Here is a 22,450-nt window from a genome sequence, read left to right as displayed (position 1 = left end):
ATCTATAGCAGGGTGGAAGTAAAATCTATCTTGCGCTTTCAAAACAAGCTTTTGACGAATTTTTTGATTATTTAAAACGCATCGCTTTGAAAAAGGTGCGGTACGTTTGGCAAGATAGCAACCTTGTTAGTTCGGTACATCATTTTCTTCATAACTATTGAACACTAGTCGACCCGGCAGACGTTGTCCTGCATAGTAGGCGTAAATGCCCATGCGAAATTTCCATACGAATCTTAATTTTAGTATTTCACGATTTACTCAACCTTATTTGTAATTTTCGCATTAGGAAATATCATATAAACCCGTCGGAAACTATAACGAATGTTTCTGCTGAAGAAATGAAAAACAACCATCCAACCGTTTTCGAGTTATGCGGATACGAACACAGACCATTTCATTTTTATATATAAGATTGGCGCAACTCTATGAAAAGGTAGTAAAAATTGAATCTTTTGCACATACACAAACACACACACCCACACTCTGAAGAGAATAGGCATGAGTGATAGCTTTGATCCAAAAAGAAACAAATTGGATACATCCGATTTCCTTTCGCAGACAATCCTTCAACATATCGAATGATTCCTTTGTATCTCTTATGTAGTTCACCACTACCGAAGATATCCCAACTAACATTTTTGGTTCTAAAAGCTTCAACTTCTAGCCTTTGGCTGTATAATATTTGAATAAAAGCAGCCAATGCTGAATAAAAGAAAAGCCTCCGCAAATAATCCCTTAAACTTCAACTCGACTATTACCCAAATATCTATCAGCTAGTCAGTGTGCCGAATATATTTAATCTTTTATCGTTTATGCAGCTTTCATATAGTCATAAAACAGCTCTGTCTGAATTAGCAACAAAGCTTATCGGTTAAGAGCTCATGTATGTAACTGAGTTGCTTGTTAGCAACTTCCCATATTACGGTGAGTAGCATTCACAATGAAAACGTTTTTGCTGTTGTTATAGCACTAACAATATAGTGTAATGGCGCTATAAATGAACTAACGAAGCTTTTAGGCAACTTCTGTACCTTTGAAGATTACACAACGTTTAAGTAAACCTATTACTGCTTCTTTTAATAGCATGTCAGTATGGAACGTCAAAACCGCTATGTTTACATTTGATTTTTGTTGCCGGAGCTGTGTATGCGCTATTGATTTCTGTAATGCAGCTACAAAGATATTCACCTGCTCTTATAGCAACTGACAAAGCGCTGTCATTAATGCTAGCAGATAGCGTAAGAAAACAAGCCATTTAGAAGCGATATTTCTGTTGACGGCTACTGTTAAACGATTAGCAGCAAAGTAGCATCTATACAGGTCGAGAAAATGTTGCCTAAAAACAATTCCAGCGATTGATGATGGATAAAAGTTAGCCAACAGAACATGCTGATAGATGTTTGAATAATGGTTGAAATAATGCTGAAAGCATAATTTTTAAGCTTATGTGCTGAAAGCAGCATGTAGGCCTCTTTCTAACGTTTATACAGCATGAATCTGAAAATAGCGTTAGTAAAACAACCTATAGGGTATGCGAAGCAGCACATCCATAATTTTCTTTGTTATTTACATATGTCAAAGTGACGGTGATGACAGAGCAGCGGCCATTGAATCAGGAGATCAGGAGTTCGAATCTAGGTAGCAACAAAATTGATATTTGAGTTTTCACAAAAAACATCGAATAAACTCCTGAAATTTACTCTCCTCTCAAATAATATTTAATCAAATTGAATTCAGTGGCTGTATAAAACTTATTTAGCAGATTCAAAAAATCTGAATAAGCGCCATTGAAGCGAATTATATTACTAAATGGTTTTGTAAAGATTGAGGAAAAAACTGTGTAACATGCTGTAAAGTAGTTGTGCAGACACGTCAAAAACAGCTGAATAGATTCGCCAGATTTGCTGGTAAAAGCATTGAATAGAAGTTCTTGATCATATGTATAGCACACATATTCAGCTTGGAGCCGTATAGACGAGTTGAAATAACATTTACATTGACATTAAATGTTAGTTGGGATGTCCTGTTTGTTTGCAGCTATTGCATTTTTGATTTCTTGCGGGGCACAGCGGATCCGATGATAGATGCGGGCCGTCCCATTAGAAACACAGGGGATTCTTTGGATACTTCTTGGATGACTTGACTTCAAGAACTCAATTTTCAGAGCCATGTTCCACGTTATCGTTCCATTTTGATCACACACTTTAAGCTGCATTGCAACCCATTCGAGTGAACGACTGATTGCCAGAACTTCGTCAGGTGATCGGTCTTTCTCTAAACATTTCTTCCTCAGCTATGAATTCTTTGTTTTATTTATTCCTTTGTTTATTAAGTATAGGCACTTGGTGTTCGAAAACCGCTACTGTGCCGAGATCTATTGTGGTATTCTCGTATAGAATCCACACAGAATCTATTTTTAGATTACCTATTATCCATATCATCGTCCGTTCGATCGCCCATATCGTGGGTCCATGTTGATGCTTTGTTCCGTTCCGTTGGAGGTTTGCCACCGAGAAGATGGTCAGTTTGTCAGTCGCCGTCAGGCAGCTGTGTTGGTCAGATGTGTTCCCCATTACGCCGTTCTACTGCTGTGATTGACGAGAGGTTGATGGGGGAACTGGGAATCGAACCCGTGACGTGTAGCCGACTAAGCTACGGGATCCCCTTGAAGTCTTTGTGGTGATAATTTGATCGACGATGACTACTTCAGTTTGGTTTTTATAAGTGGTGTTAACTGCTTGTTGACGAAGCTTCACGACAATTGCAATTAGCGTTTTCTTCGCGCCTGGAACCATTTGCCGAAAACTTTGTTTTTCGTAGGCCTTAGAGACATAGGGAACAAAATATTCTTCCAATAAATCAAGTGAACAATATGCTCGTCATCTACCAGTTTGGTACGGCGGCGAACTCTAATCAATCGGAGCGTTTTTCGGAGTCCAAAGTACGTACGATTTCCTGCCACGATGCGTCTCCAAATTCTCTGCTGGTATCGTTATCAGAGGTCACCAGTGAGCCCAAGTACACGCATTCTTCAACCAACTCGTGGTGGGTGGCTTACGTTGTCCTCTCTAGAGCCTTTTCCTATCATGTACTTCGTCTTCGACGTGTTGATGACTAGCCCCATCCGTTAGCTTCGCTTTTCAGTCTGATGTTGGCTTCCTCCATCCTCTCAAAGTTACGTGCCACAACATCAATGTCGTCGGCGAAACCAAATAACTGGACGGCCGATCGATTGTATCATATGCGGCTTTGATGTCAATAAATATATTATGTGTGGGTACGTTGTATTCGCGGCATTTCTGCAATACCTGACGTACGGCGAACACCAGGGCTGTGGTAGAACGTTCACCAATAAATCCCGCCTGGTACTGCCCCACGAACTCTCTTGCAATTGGTGTTAGTCGGCGGCATAACATTTGGGAGAGTAGCTTGTAGGCGGCGTTCAGCAATGTGATTGTACGGTAGTTGCTGCAATCCAGTTTATCGCCCTTTTTGTAGATGGGACACACGACACCTTACATTCACTCCTGCGGCAGAACCTCTTCCTCCCAAACCTCCCAAACCCAGTGCAGCGCTCTGGCCAGTGCCTCACCACCGTGTTTAAACAGCTCTCCTGGTAGTTGGTCAACTCCAGGGGCCTTGTTGTTTTTCAGCCGGCCGATCTCCTCCTGGATTTCCTGGAGATTCGGAGCTGGAAGTCGTATATCCTGCGCGCGTGCTTTTAGGTTCATTGCCATACCGCATCCGTTGTCTGCCACATCGCCATTCAGGTGCTCTTCGTAGTGCTGCCTCCACCTTTGGATCACCTCACGTTCGTTTGAAAGAAGGTTCCCGTTTATGTCCTTACACATGACACGTGGCCCTTACGTGAACGGTTTAACTTCTCATAGAACTTTCGTGTGTTATTAGCGCAGTACAGTTCTTCCGTCTCTTCACGGTCTCGATCTTCCTGCTGGCGCTTTTTTCCTCCGAAAAATCGAGTTTTGTCTGTTCCGCGCCCGTTTATATCGTGCCTTGTTCGCCCTCGTGCGATGTTGCAGCAATATAGCCCATGCTGCATTCTTCTCTTCCACTAACTGCTCACATTCACCGTCATACCAGTCGTTTCTCTGATCCGGGGGCACCGTGCCAAGTGCAGCGGTTGCGGTGCTACCAATGGCGGATCGAATATCTCTCCAGCCATCTTCAAGAGACGCTGCGCCTAGCTGCTCTTCCGTCGGGAGTACCACTTCCAGCTGCTGCGCGTATCCTTGGGCTAGTCTACCGTCTTGTAGCCGCCCAATGTTAAGCCGCGACGTCCGACTTCGACGCGTGTTGTATACCGTCGAGAGTTTTGAGCGCAGGCATACTGCAACGAGGTAGTGGTCGGATTCAATATTCGCACTGCGGTAAGTGCGGACGTTCCGAGTTTACCGTCAATAAGAACGTGGTCGATTTGGTTTTCCGTTACTTGATTAGGTGATTTCCATGTGGCCTTGTGGATATTCTTGCGGGGGATGAAGGTGCTTCGGACTACCATTCCGAGGGAGGCTGCAAAGTTTATGCATCGTTGGCCGTTGTCGTTCGATACGGTATGCAGACTATCTGGTCCGATGACCGGGCTATACATTTCCTCGTTTCCTACCTGAGCGTTCATGTCACCGATGACGATTTTGACGTCCCGCAGTGAGCATCCATCGTATGTCTGCTCCAGCTGTGCATAGAAAGCTTCTTTCTCGTCGTCGGGTCTCCCTTCGTGTTGGTTGTGCACGTTGAAGAATCGGCCTTTTATCCTCAGCTTGCACATTATTGCATTAATTGACTGCCACCCAATCACGCGTTGGCGCATCTTTCCCAGCACTATGAAGTCGATTCCCAGCTCGTTGGTTGTGCCACAGCTTTGGTAGAAGGTAGCCGCTCGATGCCCGCTTTTGTACATTTTCTGTCCTATCCAGCAGATTTCCTGCAGCGCTACGACGTCGTAGTTGCCGGGATGTAATTCATCGTAGATCATCCTGTCGCAACCTGCGAAGCCTAACGACTTGCAGTTCCATGTTCCAAGCTTCCAATCGTGATCCTTTATTCATCGCCTAGGTCGTTGCCGATTGTATCGAGTCGTATTATCTTCTATGTCGTTCGTAATGGTTGTTTTTAAAGGCAGCTTATTGGGCCTGCGCAAACCTCCTATCTCGTCGGAGGGCCGTCGTGTTAGGGCTGTTTAGCGTTCCACCTAACACCAGGACTTGGGCTTGTGCGCTTTGAGCGGCACACGGTCGCTTTGGCGGAGCCTACTTGCGGATACATGCAGCTTTTTATAGAAGTTTATAGAAGTCCCTGCTGCCCGCGTCAAAGACCTATAAGATCAATAATTTTGAAATAATACTCAGTTAAATTATTGGTCCACGTAGTTCGGCAGTGTATTTAGAACAACGATAATCCTCATTATTTTTGTTTCAGCCTAAAGTTGTTTTTTCATTCTTTTCTGTTGGCTACGCAAGGCGCGCCATTTTGTTTGGTTATTCTTGAAAGTTATCTCGCTGAGTGCGCACCGTTGATTATTAAAGTTATTTTATATGTAATCAATACTTTGTCTTTCATTCCAGTGGGACCGACCTCATCCGAAGAGGTTATGTGCCCAGTGATCGCGGAAAGTGCGTAAGTAGCCGTCGCAGGTGTAAGTTGTGCGAACATTTCTTTGATCGGAAAATCGTGGTTGATCGTGTCGGAAAGACAAGATGGCGGACGCGAAAGTGCCGATTGACAAATTGAGCGACCAAAATTACGCAATATGGAAGTTCAAGATGCGGCTTTTATTGACACGGGAAAAAGTATTGAGTGTAGTGACTAATCCGAAGCCTGCGGTTGTTGATGCATCCTGGACCAGTAAGGACGAGAAGGCGCAAGCACTAATCGGTTTGGCACTTGAAGACGCTCAACTGATCCATGTAATGGAAAAGTCAACCGCAAAGGAGATGTGGGATACACTGAAGGACTACCACGAGCGTTCTTCACATCTTCACATTTTAAGCATAATTTACGTAGTGCGACAGCTGATAACGTTGCGGATGTCAGAGAAAGGTGACATGGCGGAACATCTGAAACAAATGACGGCGTTACTCATTCGCCTGTTTGCTTTGGGAGAAGACGTGAAAGACAACTGGATGGTAGCTCTGATGTTGTCTAGTCTTCCGGATTCTTACGGTGGCTTGATCATGGCCCTCGAGAGTCGACCAGACGATGATCTGACTGTCTATTTCGTGAAAAGCTACTCGACGAGGGAAGACGCCGAATGGAGAACGCGTCGTTCAATGAAAAGGTGCTGGCAACCGGATCGTGGAAGAAGATAGTGGTGAAGTCGGCGCAACAGTTGACAGTGAAGAAAGTGTCCCATTACTACTGTGTATACTGCAAAAAGGAAAGGCATTTCAAACGTGACTGTCGGAAGAAGCGGATCAGCTCGAGGGAGAGGTCCCAGCAAGCAACCGATACAACAATCTATAGAAGTTTAGTCGGCGCACTCGTATACGTAGCGGTGTGTGCTAGACGGGCCGGATCTATGGGGGGGCCGGGGGGCTGTGGCATCGGGCCCCCACAAATCTTATGTACCAAAACCAACCTTTTATGTACATTTTGGGGCCCCCACATACCGTTGGCCCCGGGGCCCCCTTCCGGCTAAATCCGGCCCTGGTGCTAGACCAGATGTAGCAGCAATTGCTGCGATACTTGGACGAAAGGTGAGTGCTCCAACTGAAGCAGATTGGGTAGCAGCAAAGAGAGTGGTTCGTTACCTAAATGCTACGAAGAATTGGAAACTAAAGTTTGGTACTAATGAAGGTCTTATTGGACATTCTGATGCGGACTGGGCAGGAGATATTGCGACAAGAAAATCAACTACAGGATTCGTATTCCACTATGCTGGTGGGGCAGTGTCATGGGTGAGCCAAAGACAAAACTGTGTGACGCTTTCATCTATGGAATCGGAATATGTGTCATTAAGCGAAGCAAGTCAAGAGCTAGTATGGTTGATAAGTTTGTTCAACGATCTTGGTGTGCAACAAGGTGGTCCAGTCATCATACGAGAGGATAATCAAAGTTGCATAAAGATCATTGGTGCAGAAAGGTCTACTCGTCTTTCCATCGACCAAACCAAGCAATATTATGTAAAAGAGTTATCTGAAAACAATGTGTTACGTCTGGAATACTGTGCGACGGATGAGATGGTGGCTGATATTTTGACTAAACCGCTAGGAAACATCAAGCATCGAAAGTTAGCCGAGATGATGGGTTTATCCTCATAAATAGGATCATTCGTTGAGGATTAAAGTTTTATATGTAATCAATACTTCGTCTTTCATTCCATTGGGACCTCATCCGAAGAGGCAGTGCTGGCAGAATAAACGATTTTTTTGCATATGGTTTGAACAACCAATCTTAGAGGTGCTATAACTTTTTTCGTAAACGTTCCAGCAACGAACGTTCTTCAGCAAAGTTTTTCGGCATCCTTTGGGTTATACTTTAACGCAATGTGCAGCTTGGTTTAAGATGCACTGAAACCTCTAGAAGTTAAAATGCAAAAATATACGTTTTCCACATACTAATGTCCATACAAACTTCCATGCAACCAATCGGGCCTAAATTCTGCACAATTGTTTGGGACCCACAAAGGTTTCGAAAAACCATTGATTTGAAAAAAAAATACCCAGATGCCCCACTCTAATGAGTATGTATCTTGTGTGGTGTTGTGTGGCAAACCGATGTGCTTCAGTAAAGGTGTGGGCCAAAGTCCTCTATGTCTGTAGTAGTCGAAAAAATAACGTAAACATTGCCACCCACAGTGGGTGGGCGGAATGAAACGTCACGTCTGTTATACAAATTGTACTGAGTATGCCAGACGTGACGTCACATTCGGCCACCTTCGGCAACCCAGCTGAGAGTTTATCTCTCAAAAGAGCAAATTTTCGTTAAACAAATACTACTTTGGGGTTTGGCCCACACCTGTAGTAAAGCACATCGGTGGCAAACCTACGCCTTTTTTCTCAAGGCTAACTCAATACCCCTGAAGATATGAGATGGGTAAAAGATCAATAAAAGAATTTGCCAAATCGGTCAACGGGTTGCTGAGAAAGAGAAACATTTAAATTTTAAGTTCTCTTCAAATCTGAACTCGGTATTCGGCGTGTTGAAAAATCAATTTTATGCCATTTGTCATATCACTATTTCACTATCATTTATCACTATTTCACTGTCATTCATCAAACCCTGTTGATCACAATTGAAGTTGATTACCATGGGCTTATGCGTTCAAAAGTAACGAAGACAAGGCGAAAAAGAAATATCACTACTATAGTTGAATCAATTATGGTTTTTCAATGAAACTTATACCCTTAATAGAAGAATAAATTGTGATCTAATAATTGTACAATTTCCACTAAGACGTTCATATAGAAAATAAAAAAAAATCACATAATAAAACAACATCATTAAGTAATTCTAATTGCGCCGTTGTTGTGGTTATTGTCAGTCGCATATAAAACGTTACGTCAATCATCTCTAGACTATCAATTTCTAATCACTCTTGCATTGCTACATCCCCACCTTCCTTACCCATCCACTCACCTTGATTCTTGAAGAACAAATCCAGCGCCACAGCGTTCCGGTACACCTCATCCTTGGTGTAAAAGGTATTGAATGACATGGTTTCCACCTCTAGCACACTGTATTCACTGTCCAGCTGCTGCAGCAAATCCGCCAACTGGCGCACGTTTGCCTTCAACAGGCAGTAGACTCTCCAATTGGCCTCAATCAGCCGACCTTCACTGCTATCTTCAACGGCTTCTCTGGACCCGCCGGCACCGCTGGAGTAATGTTCAATCGTTTGGGCCAAATGTTCACGAATAAAATCCCTCAAACTGTGATCACTGGTTTCTTCCGCGATCTGGTAGAATACATACTTGGGGACACGGTCGATGTTGGTTAGGATTTGTTCCGCCTTGAGAAGCTGACGGTTCGAGAGCAACCGGTAGACGTACGCGTTAACCTGCGTGCGAAATCGAAGAGGTACAAACGTTGAATGAGCGCCACATGAAACTCGATCGGTAAGGTGTAGTTAATGCTTCTCACTGAAGCATCAACGGTTTTAAAGCAGGAAGCAAGATCTTTTGATTGATTCACTGCGGTTTGCCTACTTGACAGAGTGCGAGAGAATGCAAAAGAACACGTCGAGAGACCCGGAGAAAGCTTCGATTCAATTCGAAGATCGGTCACCGGCTGCTGATAAGAGCCATGTTGTCGTCTTGGCCGTTGAATTGGCCAATACGAGGGGAGCGAGTGAAATTTTGTGTTTACGGTCAATTAATTAGCAGATAATTCGCTGAAATTTATTGAGGTAATTTGTTACAGCCATCGTTGATGAAATGAGGGTTCAACGTGCGCGCGGGATTGATACGGGAGCGGCTTTCCCTGCAGGATCTAGAGCAGTTTTGTTCGCTCGACGCACGCGAAAGCTAATAATATTCTGTCCTGTCGTTTGTTGCAACTTATTCATAGTAGCATCAAACTGGACGTTATCGCTCGCGTCTATAGTTAGTGAGTTAGTGGCACATTCTCGTTACATCTGGTGCTGGGAAGCCTATTGATGCAAACACGCACTGGCTGATAAGCAGCTTATTTGCAAAGGAAAAGAGTGGGGACGCAGACCGGTTAATTTAAACAACTACCTCAAAACCTCATAGACGCATCTAGATTGATAGTACAGTAGTACACTATAAAGAAATACAATCAATGCATGTCTTCAATTTAATGAGGTGCAATTGAAACGCAACAAGAAAAACATTCTGGTTCAATGTTGATTATTAATTAACAGTGAAATCTAACCCTTTGACTTTTTGTTAATTATATGAGTAAAGTATTTAGTAACATATTCAGACTAGGCAAATAGCACATGTGTCATGTGCGTGAGAACCAAATCTAGATTCAAAACTAGCATATATAGGGTTTAGTATTGTAAAGCACGAGCACGGATTTCCGGATAAACTGATACGGTTGAATAAAAGGAATGGATCGGGTAATGTTATTTATTTGTTTATTCAGACTAAGGCCGAAGTGGCCTGTGCGGTATATAAGAGTCTCCTCCATTCGGCCCGTCGCCAATCACGAAGTCTACGGAGGGTCCGCAAGTCATCTTCCACCTGATCGATCCACCTGGCCCTGTGCGCACCTCGCCTTCTTGTACCCGTCGGATCGTTGTCGAGAACCATTTTAACCAGGTTACTGTCCGACATTCTGGCTACGTGCCCGGCCCACCGCAGTCTTCGATTTTCGCGGTGTGAACGATGGATGGTTCTCCCAGCAGCAGATGTAACTCGTGGTTCATTCGCCTCCTCCACGTACCGTCCGTCCACCATCTGCACCCCACCATAGATGGTACGCAGCACTTTCCTTTCGAAAACTCCAAGTGCGCGTTGGTCCTCCACGTAACCCTCTGCGCGTTTCGAAGGGACTCGAGAATGCCCCTGAAACTCGAAATCCGTGTTCGTGCATTAGCTGTCATAGTTGGTCCCGATCAGGGAATCAATATTCGAGCAATGCCTAACAATTTGAACAATATACTCTTTGTCATCAACAGAGTTTGTTACTGACAAACGCACCTAGCGACACACCTTTATCAGAACCCGAACACAATATGACAAGAATCAATTGCCTTGCATGATCTGATATTTCCGAAAATACGGTGTTAATTTTGGAATCATTGTTCGATTTTCGAATATTTCCATAAAACCAGAAACTGTGATAGCATAAAAACCGAACCTAGTCGAGTCAAGTAAGAGACACTGAAGACGGCCTTACTGTTGAGGTCGAAATACGTATCTGTCAAGATACAATTAAGTGGTGGAATTCATTGGGATTGTACAAACTCGTCTTATGACAAGTGATAAAACCGAAATTTGCTCAAGAAATAATGCAAAATAACGGGATAAAAAGTTAGCAACAAGATTGTCTTCTTTTTTGTTGCTGACAAAATTTTTCAGATCTTTGTCATTATTATTTCCGACAACAACAAAACTTTGTCGTTGGTTATCTTTTGTCGCGCATGCGCATTCCAAAAAATTGATTCCCTGGTCCCGATCGATTGTATCATATGCGGCTTTGAAGTCGATGGATAGATGATGTGTGGGCACGGCATTTCTGCAGTACTTGGTAGTAGTGTTCGCGGCATTTCTGCAGTACTTGGCAAATGGCGAACACCTGGTCCGTGGTGGAGCCCCACGAACTCCCTTGCAATTGGTGCTAGTCGACGGCATAAAATGTGGGAGAGTACCTTGTAGGCGGCGTTCAACATTGTGATTGCGCGGTAGTTGCTACAATCCAATTTATCGCCCTTTTTGTAGATGGGACACACGACACCTTCCATTCACTCCTGCGGCAGAACCTCTTCCTCCCAAACCTCCCAAACCCAGTGCAGCGCTCTAGCCAGTGCCTCAACACCGTGTTTAAATAGTTCTCCTGGTAGTTGGTCAACCCCAGGGGCTTTGTTGTTCTTCAGCCGGCCAATTTCCTCCTGGATTTCCTGGATATCCGGAGCCGGTAAAATTATGTCTTGCGCGCGTTCTCCATCACCATACCGCCATATTCGTCTGCCACATTGCCATTCAGGTGTTCTTCGTAGTGCTGCCGCCACCTTTGGATCACCTCGCGCTCGTTCGTAAGAAGGTTCCCGTTTATGTCCTTACACATATCAGGCTGTGGCACGTGGCCCTTACGTGAACAATTCAACTTCTCAAAGAACTTTCATGTTGTAAAAAAAATAATTAAGGCCGTCTTCAAGTCGAGTCAAGTACGAGACACTGAAGACGGCCTCATTGTTGAGGTCGAAATACGTATCTGTCAAGATGCAATTAAGTGGTGGAATTCAATGGGATTGTACAAACTCGTCTTATGACAAGTGAACTTTCATGTGTTATTAGCGCGGTACAGTTGCTCGTCTCTTCACGGTTTCGACCTTTCCTCCGGAAAATCGAGTTTTAGCTGTTCCGCGCCCGTTTATATCATGCCTCGTTCGCCCTCGTCCGGTGTTGCAGTAATCTCGCCCATGCTGCATTCTTCTCTTCCACTAACTGCTTACATTAGCCGTCATACCAGTCGTTTTTCTGATCGGGGGCACCGTGCCAAGTGCAACGGTTGCGGTGCTACCAATGGCGGATCGAATATCTATCCAGCCATCTTCAAGAGACGCTGCGCCTAGTTGCTCTTCCGTTGGGAGTGCCACATCCAGCTGCTGCGCGTATCATTGAGCTAGTCTACCGTCTTGTAGCCGCCCAATGTTAAGCCGCGGCGTTCGACTTCGACGCGTGCTGTACACCGTCGAGAGTTTTGAGTGCAGGCATACTGCAACGAGCTAGTGGTCGGATTCAATATTCGCACTGCGGTAAGTGCGGACGTTCGTGATGTCGGAGAAGAATTTACCGTCAATTAGAACGTGGTCGATTTGGTTTTCCGTTTCTTGGTTAGCTGATCTCCATGTGACCTTGTGGATATTTTTGCGGGGAAAGAAGGTGCTTCGGACTACCATTCCGCGAGAGGTGCGAATTTTATGCATCGTTGGCCGTTATCATTCGATACGGTGTGGAGACTATCCGGTCCGATGACCGGTCTATACATTTCCTTCCTTCCTACCTGAGCGTTCATGTCACCGATGACGATTTTAACGTCCCGCAGTGAGCATCCATCGTATGTCTGCTCCAGCTGTGCGTAGAACGCTTCTTTCTCGGGTCTCCCTTCGCATGGGCAGTGCACGTTGATGATCCTATAGTTGAAGAAACGGCCTTTTATCCTCAGCTTGCACATCCTTGCGTTGATTGGCTGCCACCCAATCACACGTTGGCGCATCTTACCCAGCATTATGTAGCCGGTTCCCAGCTCGTTGGTGGTGTCACAGCTTTGGTAGAAAGTAGCCACTCGATGCCCGCTTTTACACACTTTCTGTCCTGTCCAGCAAATCTCCTTCAGCGCCACGACGTCGAAGTTGCGGGATTGTAATTCATCGTAGATCATCCTGTCGCAACCTGCGAGACCTAGCGACTTGCAGTTCCATGTTCCAAGCTTCCAACCGTGATCCTTTATTCGTCACCTATGTCTTTGCCGATTATATCGAGTCGTATTATATCTTATATTGCTCGTTTATTGGTTTTCCAGGCGGCTTATTGGGCCTGCGCAAACCTCCTGTCTCGTCGGATGGCCGTCCCACCTGACACCAAGACTTGAGCTTGTGCGCTTTGAGCGGCACACGGTCGCTTTGCTGGGGATACGGATACATGCAGCTTTTTATATAGGAATTTAACAGAGCCCACTGTCAAACCCCACCATCCTAGGCAAGCCCCACTACTCGCAGATGGGAGGATCGTCAATCCCTTGGACATAGTCCCTGCTGCCCACAATCGGATAATGTGGGGGTCATACGAAAGTCAGGGATTGACACGAGTGGTACGATTTTCACGAAGTCCGTTTAGTTTCGTCGGCGTCAAGTTATTTGGTGGTGACAAAATCGAGATGGTTGAAGAATTCGTGTAGTTGGGCTCACTAGTGACTCACTCACTAGCGCTAAATCTAGTGGTAGAGTAGAGTGGGGCAAGAGTACGCACTTAGTTTTCAATCGATCATGTGGCCCTTATGAAGCAAGTTTCTGCATATAAAATCAGTGTCGATGATTCATATACTCTTCCTTTATGTTACCCAGTGGAAAAAATATTGAAATTATTGAGATTCGTTTTAGTAGAACCCTTATTGCAAGACAAGTGAAAAACGCACTCTTACCCCACCGGTGGGGTAAAAGTGCGCATCGGGTGGGGTAAGAGTACGCATTTATCCAATCATGTGCTTTAAGTATATATTGACACAAATAAGAGTTAATAACATTGAATTGATGTTTAATGAACATATATTAGGGAATGTTTAAAGATTACGTAACTCTTAAAGGGGGAGGGGGTCCTAAAAATGTACAATTTCATACGAAAAACCATTGTTTTTTTATATATACAAAAAACTACAGAGGTAAAAATATATATCAGGTTACGCGTGGCGTATACAAAAGCATTTTCCTTAAAGAAAGTCCACCAATCACGTAACGTAAAATTTGGCTATTTCATCACCCCTCCGCCCTTATCTTGCACTATTTGTATGAATCCTCTAAAAATTATATGGATCTTCACACATCTCGCAATCCCTCCCAGCTAAACGTTGCGTAATTTATGAATGTTTCTTTTGATTAAATGAAATTATCATTAAAATGAAATTGTGTTTTCGTACTATATTTTGTTGTACAACAAGTCCTAATACAATTTCATTATTTCGCTTCAGTGCTTTGTTCGCTAAGTCCTTTCTAACACCGAATTACTTCAACTTATCCTAAAAACTTGTGATAATTTCGAATTCTATCTCTTTTTTCTTAGTTGTGGATCTTTACGCTTTGGAAGAAGTCTTATTTCGGCCAGAGATACGGGTTTGACATCATAACTTGAAGATTCATATGCGTACTCTTGCCCCACCGGTTCCTGCGTACTTTTACCCCACAGTCCCAAAAATTATTCAAGTAATGGTTTTGACTTCTTGGAAAACCAACCGGATTGGTGTTCTGTACCATAAAGTACTCTATACAATAGGTTATCGAAATGGTATAATGTTCGCCTGATTGAACGTATATATGGTAATAAAATATTAGTTGCGGAAATCCAATTATTTTTAGCAAAATGAACAAAAAGTTATCTAACTCCATATCTCCCTTGTTGTTTATTTAAATCGTTTACAATTACACATGATAATATTTGGCCAAAATACCTGTCAAACTGATGCAGTGCTGCTAGTTTATCTTTTTTTATTACTTCAAAAAATCGAAAACGTACTCTTACCCCACGCGCACTCTTGCCCCACTCTACTCTAATGATTTATTGTGTGTGGCACGGCAAATGCTGGGTAAAGCGTACCATTGGTACTTCGCGTACCTGAAGGAATAAAATAGACCCCAACTCGCGGTCCTTAGCCTCTTACCCAGCAACTCCTATCCCTACCTCCCCGCGGTGCTGGCCGGGATACGAGCAACCTTAGGAAAGATCGGGTAACCAACCCCGGTGGGAGCTATTGTCATATGCTGACAGGGAAGGGGGGGTTTGCTCCTCTCCGGAGGTGCAAATCTTATTGAGCGTCTGTTCTCCATGTCAGGATCGGCTCACAACAGCGTCTGTTCTCCATGTTAGGGACGGCTGATTATCGTCCGAGTGCCAGCGAGGAACTTTAAGTGAAACTGTGCACCATGGTCCACCGGAAATAAGGAGGAATGGTCCTCCGGAAATTTAGGGGGTTTGGTGTCAGGCCCTGCAAGCCAGCAAAAAAAAAACTCACGCAACGAACAATCAACAAGAGAGTACGGACCGGAACCATCGGCGAAGACCACTGCGACGAAAAGGGACTAGCGATTGGAAACTCGGTTCGTGGAACTGCAAATCTCTCAACTTCATCGGGAGCACACGCATACTCGCCGATGTGCTCAAGGACCGTGGATTCGGCATCGTAGCGCTGCAGGAGGTTTGTTGGAAGGGATCAATGGTGCGAACGTTTAGAGGTAATCATACCATCTACCAGAGCTGCGGCAACACACACGAGCTGGGAACAGCTTTCATAGTGATGGATGAGGATCAAAGGCCGGTTCTTCAACTTCAGCATAATCAACGTCCATAGCCCACACTCCGGAAGCACTGATGATGATGAGGACGCATTCTACGCGCAGCTGGAACGTGAGTACGATAGCTGCCCAAGCCACGACGTAAAAATCATCATAGGAGATTTGAACGCTCAGGTTGGCCAAGAGGAGGAGTTTAGACCGACTATTGGGAAGTTCAGCGCACACCGGCTGACGAACGAAAACGGCCTACGACTAATAGATTTCGCTGCCTCCAAGATATCGCAACACCTACTTCCAACACAGCCTTCCGTATCGGTACACCTGGAGATCACCACTGCAGACAGAATCACAAATCGACCACGTTCTGATTGATGGACGGCACTTTTCCGACATTATCGACGTCAGGACATATCGTGGCGCTAACATCGACTCTGACCACTATCTGGTGATGGTTAAACTGCGCCCAAAACTATTCGTCATCAGCAATGTTCGGTACCGACGACCGCCGCGGTACGACCTAGAGCGACTGAAGCAACCTGATGTCGCCACTGCATACGCGCAGCATCTCGAGGCAGCGTTGCCGGAAGAGGGTGAGCTCGATGGGGCCCCTCTTGAGGACTGCTGGAATACAGTCAAAGCAGCCATTAACGACGCAGCGGAGAACAACGTCGGGTATATGGGTCGAAGTCGACGGAACGATTGGTTCGACGAAGAGTGCAGACAGATTCTGGAGGAGAAGGACGCAGCGCGGGCGGTCGCGCTGCAGCAAGGTACCCGGCAGAACGTGAAACGTTATAGACGGAAGCGGAGACAGCAGACCCGCCTTTTTCAGGAGAAAAAACGCCGCCTGGAAGAAGCGGAGTGCGAGGAGATGGAACATATTTTTTTTTGCAACACTGATGTTACACTGTAATTTGCTTCCATAGCTATTGATGTTTCAGGGTAACTAGCTTCGTTTGACGTTTTGCAACTTTTGGAATTGTTCGCATTATTTTTTTATTTAAAAAATTCAATTCCAAATTAGTGAATATACAAAAAAGTGTGCATGGGCAGTATCTCTGCCTCAAAATTATAATTCAGCACCAAACATCAATGGTGTTAGAAATTCAAATCAGGATGGAGGCTCTTTCACTTTATATCATGAAATTATTGTGGTGTTTTTGTTACTTGGCAACTACTATTCGGATAGTCTTTCGGTAACTAATTAAAAACTTTATTGTGACTAAGTACTTATGACAGTTCAATGTTATGGTTACAATTCAGTGACCCTGTAACTGCTTAAAAACTTATAACACATTTAGTTTCAAGATGACTGAAAAATGACCCAAATGCAATCAACCGCGACTTGGAATGTTTCAAGCATCCTAAATCCGACCATTATGCAACCTTTCATTTATTTTTTATATTTAAGAGTTGTTACATGTGCTACTTGGGTATCGGAGCTGAGCTCAACAAGATGGCCCCGGAAAAGCTGGCCACTTGCCTGCACAAACTGATAGTCAGAATCTGGGAAACCGAACAGCTACCGGAGAAGTGGAAGGAAGGGGTTATATGCCCCATCTACAAGAAAGGCGACAAACTGGAGTGTGAGAACTTTCGAGCGATCACCATCTTTAATGCCGCCTACAAAATGATATCCCAGATCATCTTCCGTCGTCTGTCACCATTAGTGAACGAGTTCGTGGGAAGTTATCAAGCCGGCTTCGTTGACGGCTGCTCGACAACGGACCAGATCTTTACTGTACGGCAAATCCTTCAAAAATGCCGTGAATACCAGGTCCCAACGCACCATCTGTTCGTTGATTTCAAGGCGGCATACGACAGTATAGACCGCGTAGAGCTATGGAAAATTATGGACGAGAACAGCTTCCCTGGGAAGCTTACCAGACTGACCAAAGCAACGGTGGATGGTGTGCAAAACTGTGTGAAGATTTCTGAAACGTGAAGCATCAAAAGTTGGACTGGTGGTGAATGCGTCAAAGACAAAGTACATGCTTGTGGGCGGAACCGAGCGCGATAGGGCCCGTCTGGGAAGCAGTATTACTATAGATGGGTATACCTTCGAGGTGGTCGAGGAATTCGTCTACCTCGGATCCTTGCTAACGGCTGACAACAACGTTAGTCGTGAAATACGAAGGCGCATCATCTGTGTAAGTCGGGCCTACTACGGGCTCCAGAAGAAACTGCGGTCGAAAAAGATTCGCCACCGCACCAAATGTGTCATGTACAAGACGCTTATAAGACCTGTTGTCCTCTACGGACATGAAACATGGACAATGCTCGAGGAGGACTTGCAAGCACTCGGAGTATTCGAGAGACGGGTGCTTAGGACCATCTTTGGCGGTGTGCAAGAAGACGGTGTGTGGCGGCGAAGAATGAACCATTAGCTCGCCCAACTCTACGGCGAACCCAGTATACAGAAGGTAGCTAAAGCCGGAAGGGTACGATGAGCAGGACATGTTGCAAGAATGCCGGACAGCAACCCTGCAAAGATGGTGTTCGCTTCCGATCCGGCAGGTACGAGACGGCGTGTAGCGCAGCAAGCGAAATGGGCAGACCAGGTGCAAAAAGACTTGGCGAGCGTGGGGCGTATCCGAGGATGGAGAGATGCGGCCTCGAACCGTGCATTGTGGCGTCAAATTGTTGATTCAGTGTTATCTGTTTAGATGTTAACTAAATAAATGAAATGAATTTTCTACTAAACTAGCATAAAACACAAAGAAATGGTCAGCCGAATATGATTTTAAATTGTAGCTGTCATAGAAAAATACGATTCCAGGGGTAAATGGGGCAAAACGGCCACTTCCAGTCATGGTATAAGGCCGAAATAGATACCATTAGTATTTTATAACTAATTAGCATCAGAAAGCATAGAAATAATTAGCCGCAATCGATTTTAAATTTTTGCTGTCATAGAAAAATATGCTTTTTAGGGGTAAATGGGGCAAAACGACCAGTTCCCATAATTTCCGGCGAATGAAAATAGCACCATTCGATTTGTCGGAAATTTTCCCTTTAGGAATGGTATTTTTCCGGCGCAGCAAGTAGCCGCAATAAATAGGTACCTTTTTGAGTCGCATTTTCCCCACTGTGCAATGCTTCAATGTTAGAATGAGGACGCTGTTAATGCTTCAGACCTTAAGCCTTGCGCCTCCAGAAGTACTCGAGTAGCATAGTATATGTTGGATAACAATTCTAACCTCAAAATGAATTTAGCGTTCCAAAATTACTCTTTGGTGAAAGATTCGAGCAACATATTAGGTTTTGTCCGGCATTTGTATGGGGGCCCGCCACTGTGGCTCACGATTTCCAAAAATTAAATGGCACCCAGTATAGTAAAAAAGACGTTAGTCCTACGTCAAAAAATACTGGTTATTTATATCAAATTCACCAGAAAAGAGTACAAGAACAAAACCGCTACTTAAACTAATTCTAAAGTTTTCTAGTATTTTAATTTCAAATCGTTTTGCGTTTTTGTGAGTTTCTTCTTTTTCTTATTGGCATTACATTCCCCACTAGGATATTAACAGCGAGGTTTCTAAACCATTTTTGCATTCGTATATCATGAGGCTAGCACGATGATACTTTTATTTAAATTTTCAACCCGAACATTTCCTAGACCGGACCGGGAATCGAATACAGCCACCTTCAGCATGGTCTTGCTTTGTAGCTGTGCATCTTACCACACGGCTAAGGAAGGCTCTCGTGAGTGTCTCCCTGCTTATAAATATTACGTTATTGTTTAAGATTAAAGTTTATATTTTACTTCTAACCAGTACTAAATTTAGAGAATACTGACACATGGTTTAGCGATAATTGCTAATTGATAACGTAAAGCCTGAAATTCGAAAAAAAATATTTACAGCCTGTCACACAGCAACAGATGAGGGCATTGCTACTGGTGTAGTAAGCTCACAGTGGATGGGACGTTTTATTGCACTACTTACGCGTGAAATAGCACGGTACCTACTTGCTTGATTGATTCATGCAAACAATGTGGCGCCTTGCAAGCCGACAAAGCCACTAGGTGTTTTGATAAGAACGCAGCGAGACCAGTGAACGGGAAAAGGTCAAATCTTTTAAAAGATTGTACATCATTACTACTTTAGTTTCTGAACAGGAAATGCTTATGCAGAACAAATGCAAATTACTTACCCTTTCTACGCATCCATCATCTCAAACCTTTTTTTTTCTTTCAAAAAACACCATAACACTTGATCCCCAAAAATGATTTGAAGCTAGTAATCAAATTCTATTAAATCTTTGAGAACATTCGTAATGTAGACTGACAAAACCTATCTAATGAATCCAGAAAAGCGATCAGAATCGAATGGATTGAGGTAAATTTTATTTAAATAGTCGATAATTATAAAATGCTTCTACCGCAAAACGCATTTTACTGTACATAATATTTATTTGATACAATGACAAAATATAACGCTTCAACTACCAAAAGCCAAGCATCCTACAGGTAAGTAGATCACGATCACTGCCTTTAGGAGAAACTGGGGACAATTACTACAAATGAACGTGTATAAAAAAATTAAAATATTAATTTGTTTATTGTCATTGTAATTTATTGCCATAATGGAAGCCTATCCCATATTTTAGGTGAAGGTAGGTAACGTAGGTACAGTCTATACCGTAATCATCTCGTGAAATAACTTTTATTCTTACCTTCTGCAGAAAATAATTGGTTGCCTCGCTGTGGGATAGCTCGTTACGTTGGGCCAGAAAGGCGATGCAAAGATTGACGTGTTTACCCATGGTGGCCACTTCTTTGATGATGACGTCATCGTCCAATCTTTCCCAGGTTTTAGTAATAATATTCTTTTCTGGAGGCATTTTTACACCAACAAATTTTCTATCACTATGTGAACACACCAGAAAACAATCGTAGAATTAGATTTTCATAACGATTGTGTTTTTTATTGTTCTTTGGCAACTAAACACATTCGTAAATAATAATCACAAACAAAGAAATATCATCTGTTGGCATATGCGACTTCAACTTTTACCAGGCAGGGATAGTTCTAAAGAAACCCAAAACACTTAATCCACCAATAAAAATAGTTAGCACTAATTGAAACTCTTTAAACACATTAAATTTCATTAAAATATTTTGGTAAAGAAAATTCCTTTGCTGCAGTAAACAAGTTTTTGTTTGTTTGTGTCTGACAAAAGCAACGGAACGATCAGCTGTTTCGATGCTATCAAGCTGATGATGATTTCAATCAACCATCATTGAAAATATAAACAACGCTACGCCACATAAGCTCTCAATGATAACGAAGGTGTCATTAATAAAATACGTAATAGATTTTCTCAGTACATATTATTGCTTTTCTCACCGAAGAATAGACTACCGTGCAAATTTGTCAAAGTACCAAAACAAATGCTCACACGTCCAATTGTATAGAAATTAGTGAAACCACAATCCAAAACATCATTCTTGCACCTTATCTCACACCTCAAAAAGCTCTTTCTTGCAGTGGAGACGTCATCCATATATGGAGAAACTGGTGGGAACATATTTTGGTGGGACAGTATTTTTTGCATGGGAGTCGAACACGGCGCAAAATTAGCAATAATATCAAGCATAATTTTTCATAACGACGTATGTAACAATTATGAAGATTCGAGAAATCCTTTGCAGAAAGTTGGCAAAACTTTTTCTAAAACTGTTTTAAAACTAAATCTTTTTTCAATACTTTTTTCCGCTGGCATGCATCATTACATGACACGTAATAAGCGTACTTCACAGCAAAGCTCAGTTCATTCAAATTCACTGTGAAAAACGATAAAATTATACATACACCGGTATGCTACACGTACGTCGGTGTACATTGGTCGGTTTTCCATAGTGCACGATTGACGCAACTGCAGTTTTGTTTTGTTTTGCTTTTTTTGTTACATAGGTCGCTCTTAGTTCCCATATGTTAAAGCGACGTATGTAACAGTGAGACTTCAAAAATAGAAATTTTTACATTCGTCGATTCGCAAAAAGATTGAATTGAAGAATTTTAAGATCTGAAATCAGTAAAATCGATGCGTATTATATAAAGCCGCGTATGATTGTCACGTTGTATCAAAAACCCCGTTTTGTTTACTTTTGTTACATACGTCGTTATGAAAAATTATGCTTGATATAATATATTATATCAAGACAAAATTTTCAAAACGACTTATCTGCTTTTGTAAACAAAGATTCAAGCGACGATTTGACGAATCTGTTAGCTCTCCCACGCAAACCAACACCATCAACAGGTAGCGGAAACCTTCACCTACCTATTGGTGTTGTTGGTTTGCGTGGGAGAGCCATCAGATTCGTCAAATCGTCGTTTGAATATTTGTTTACAAAAGCAGGTAAGTCGTTTTGAAAATTTAGTCTTGATATGTCCTATACACTGCAAAAATTCCACACATTTTTATTGGCAAAAATCCATTAATTTAATTCATGATTCTAATTAGTGCACACACTCTCCACGCGAAATACAAATATAATCTATAATCAAATAAAATGTATGTGTGGTCTCTAATATGCAGTTATTGAATTTATGTGTGGGTACAAATTGTATATATTTGGGTCGCCAAATTGCAAAAAAATATGTGTGCGACAAATATATTCAATATAAAATTTTTTTTCGGTGTAGGAATTTAGTGCTAATGTGATTCACTGAGATTATTCCACCTCGATGTTACCACGAGTAAATATTTTTTATAAATACCACAGCACGACGTATATGCTGAAGGTGGGTCAACAATTTCCTACCTATTCCCTAATTGACCTGCATTCGGACA

General features: G+C 43.0%; 1 protein-coding gene across 1 annotated transcript in view; it reads right to left on the bottom strand.

Moving 5' to 3' along the window:
* The window catches only part of LOC134213632 (spatacsin), a 51,096-nt gene extending 30,264 nt beyond the window's left edge, over nt 1-20,832 (bottom strand). The window contains exons 1-2 of the mRNA XM_062692869.1: nt 20,327-20,832; nt 8,596-9,016 (exon numbers count right to left, since the gene is read on the bottom strand). Coding sequence (XP_062548853.1) covers nt 8,596-9,016; nt 20,327-20,494 — 589 coding nt within the window. The 5' untranslated portion in view covers nt 20,495-20,832. The remainder of the gene's footprint in view (nt 1-8,595; nt 9,017-20,326) is intronic.
* Nucleotides 20,833-22,450: the final 1,618 nt, after the last annotated feature.

Source organism: Armigeres subalbatus, chromosome 2 (genome assembly GCF_024139115.2).
Source record: "Armigeres subalbatus isolate Guangzhou_Male chromosome 2, GZ_Asu_2, whole genome shotgun sequence".
NCBI classification, from domain to species: Eukaryota; Metazoa; Arthropoda; class Insecta; order Diptera; family Culicidae; genus Armigeres; species Armigeres subalbatus.
The sequence above is the reverse complement of the archived record's forward strand: the minus strand, read 5'-3'. Positions and strand labels throughout refer to the sequence as shown.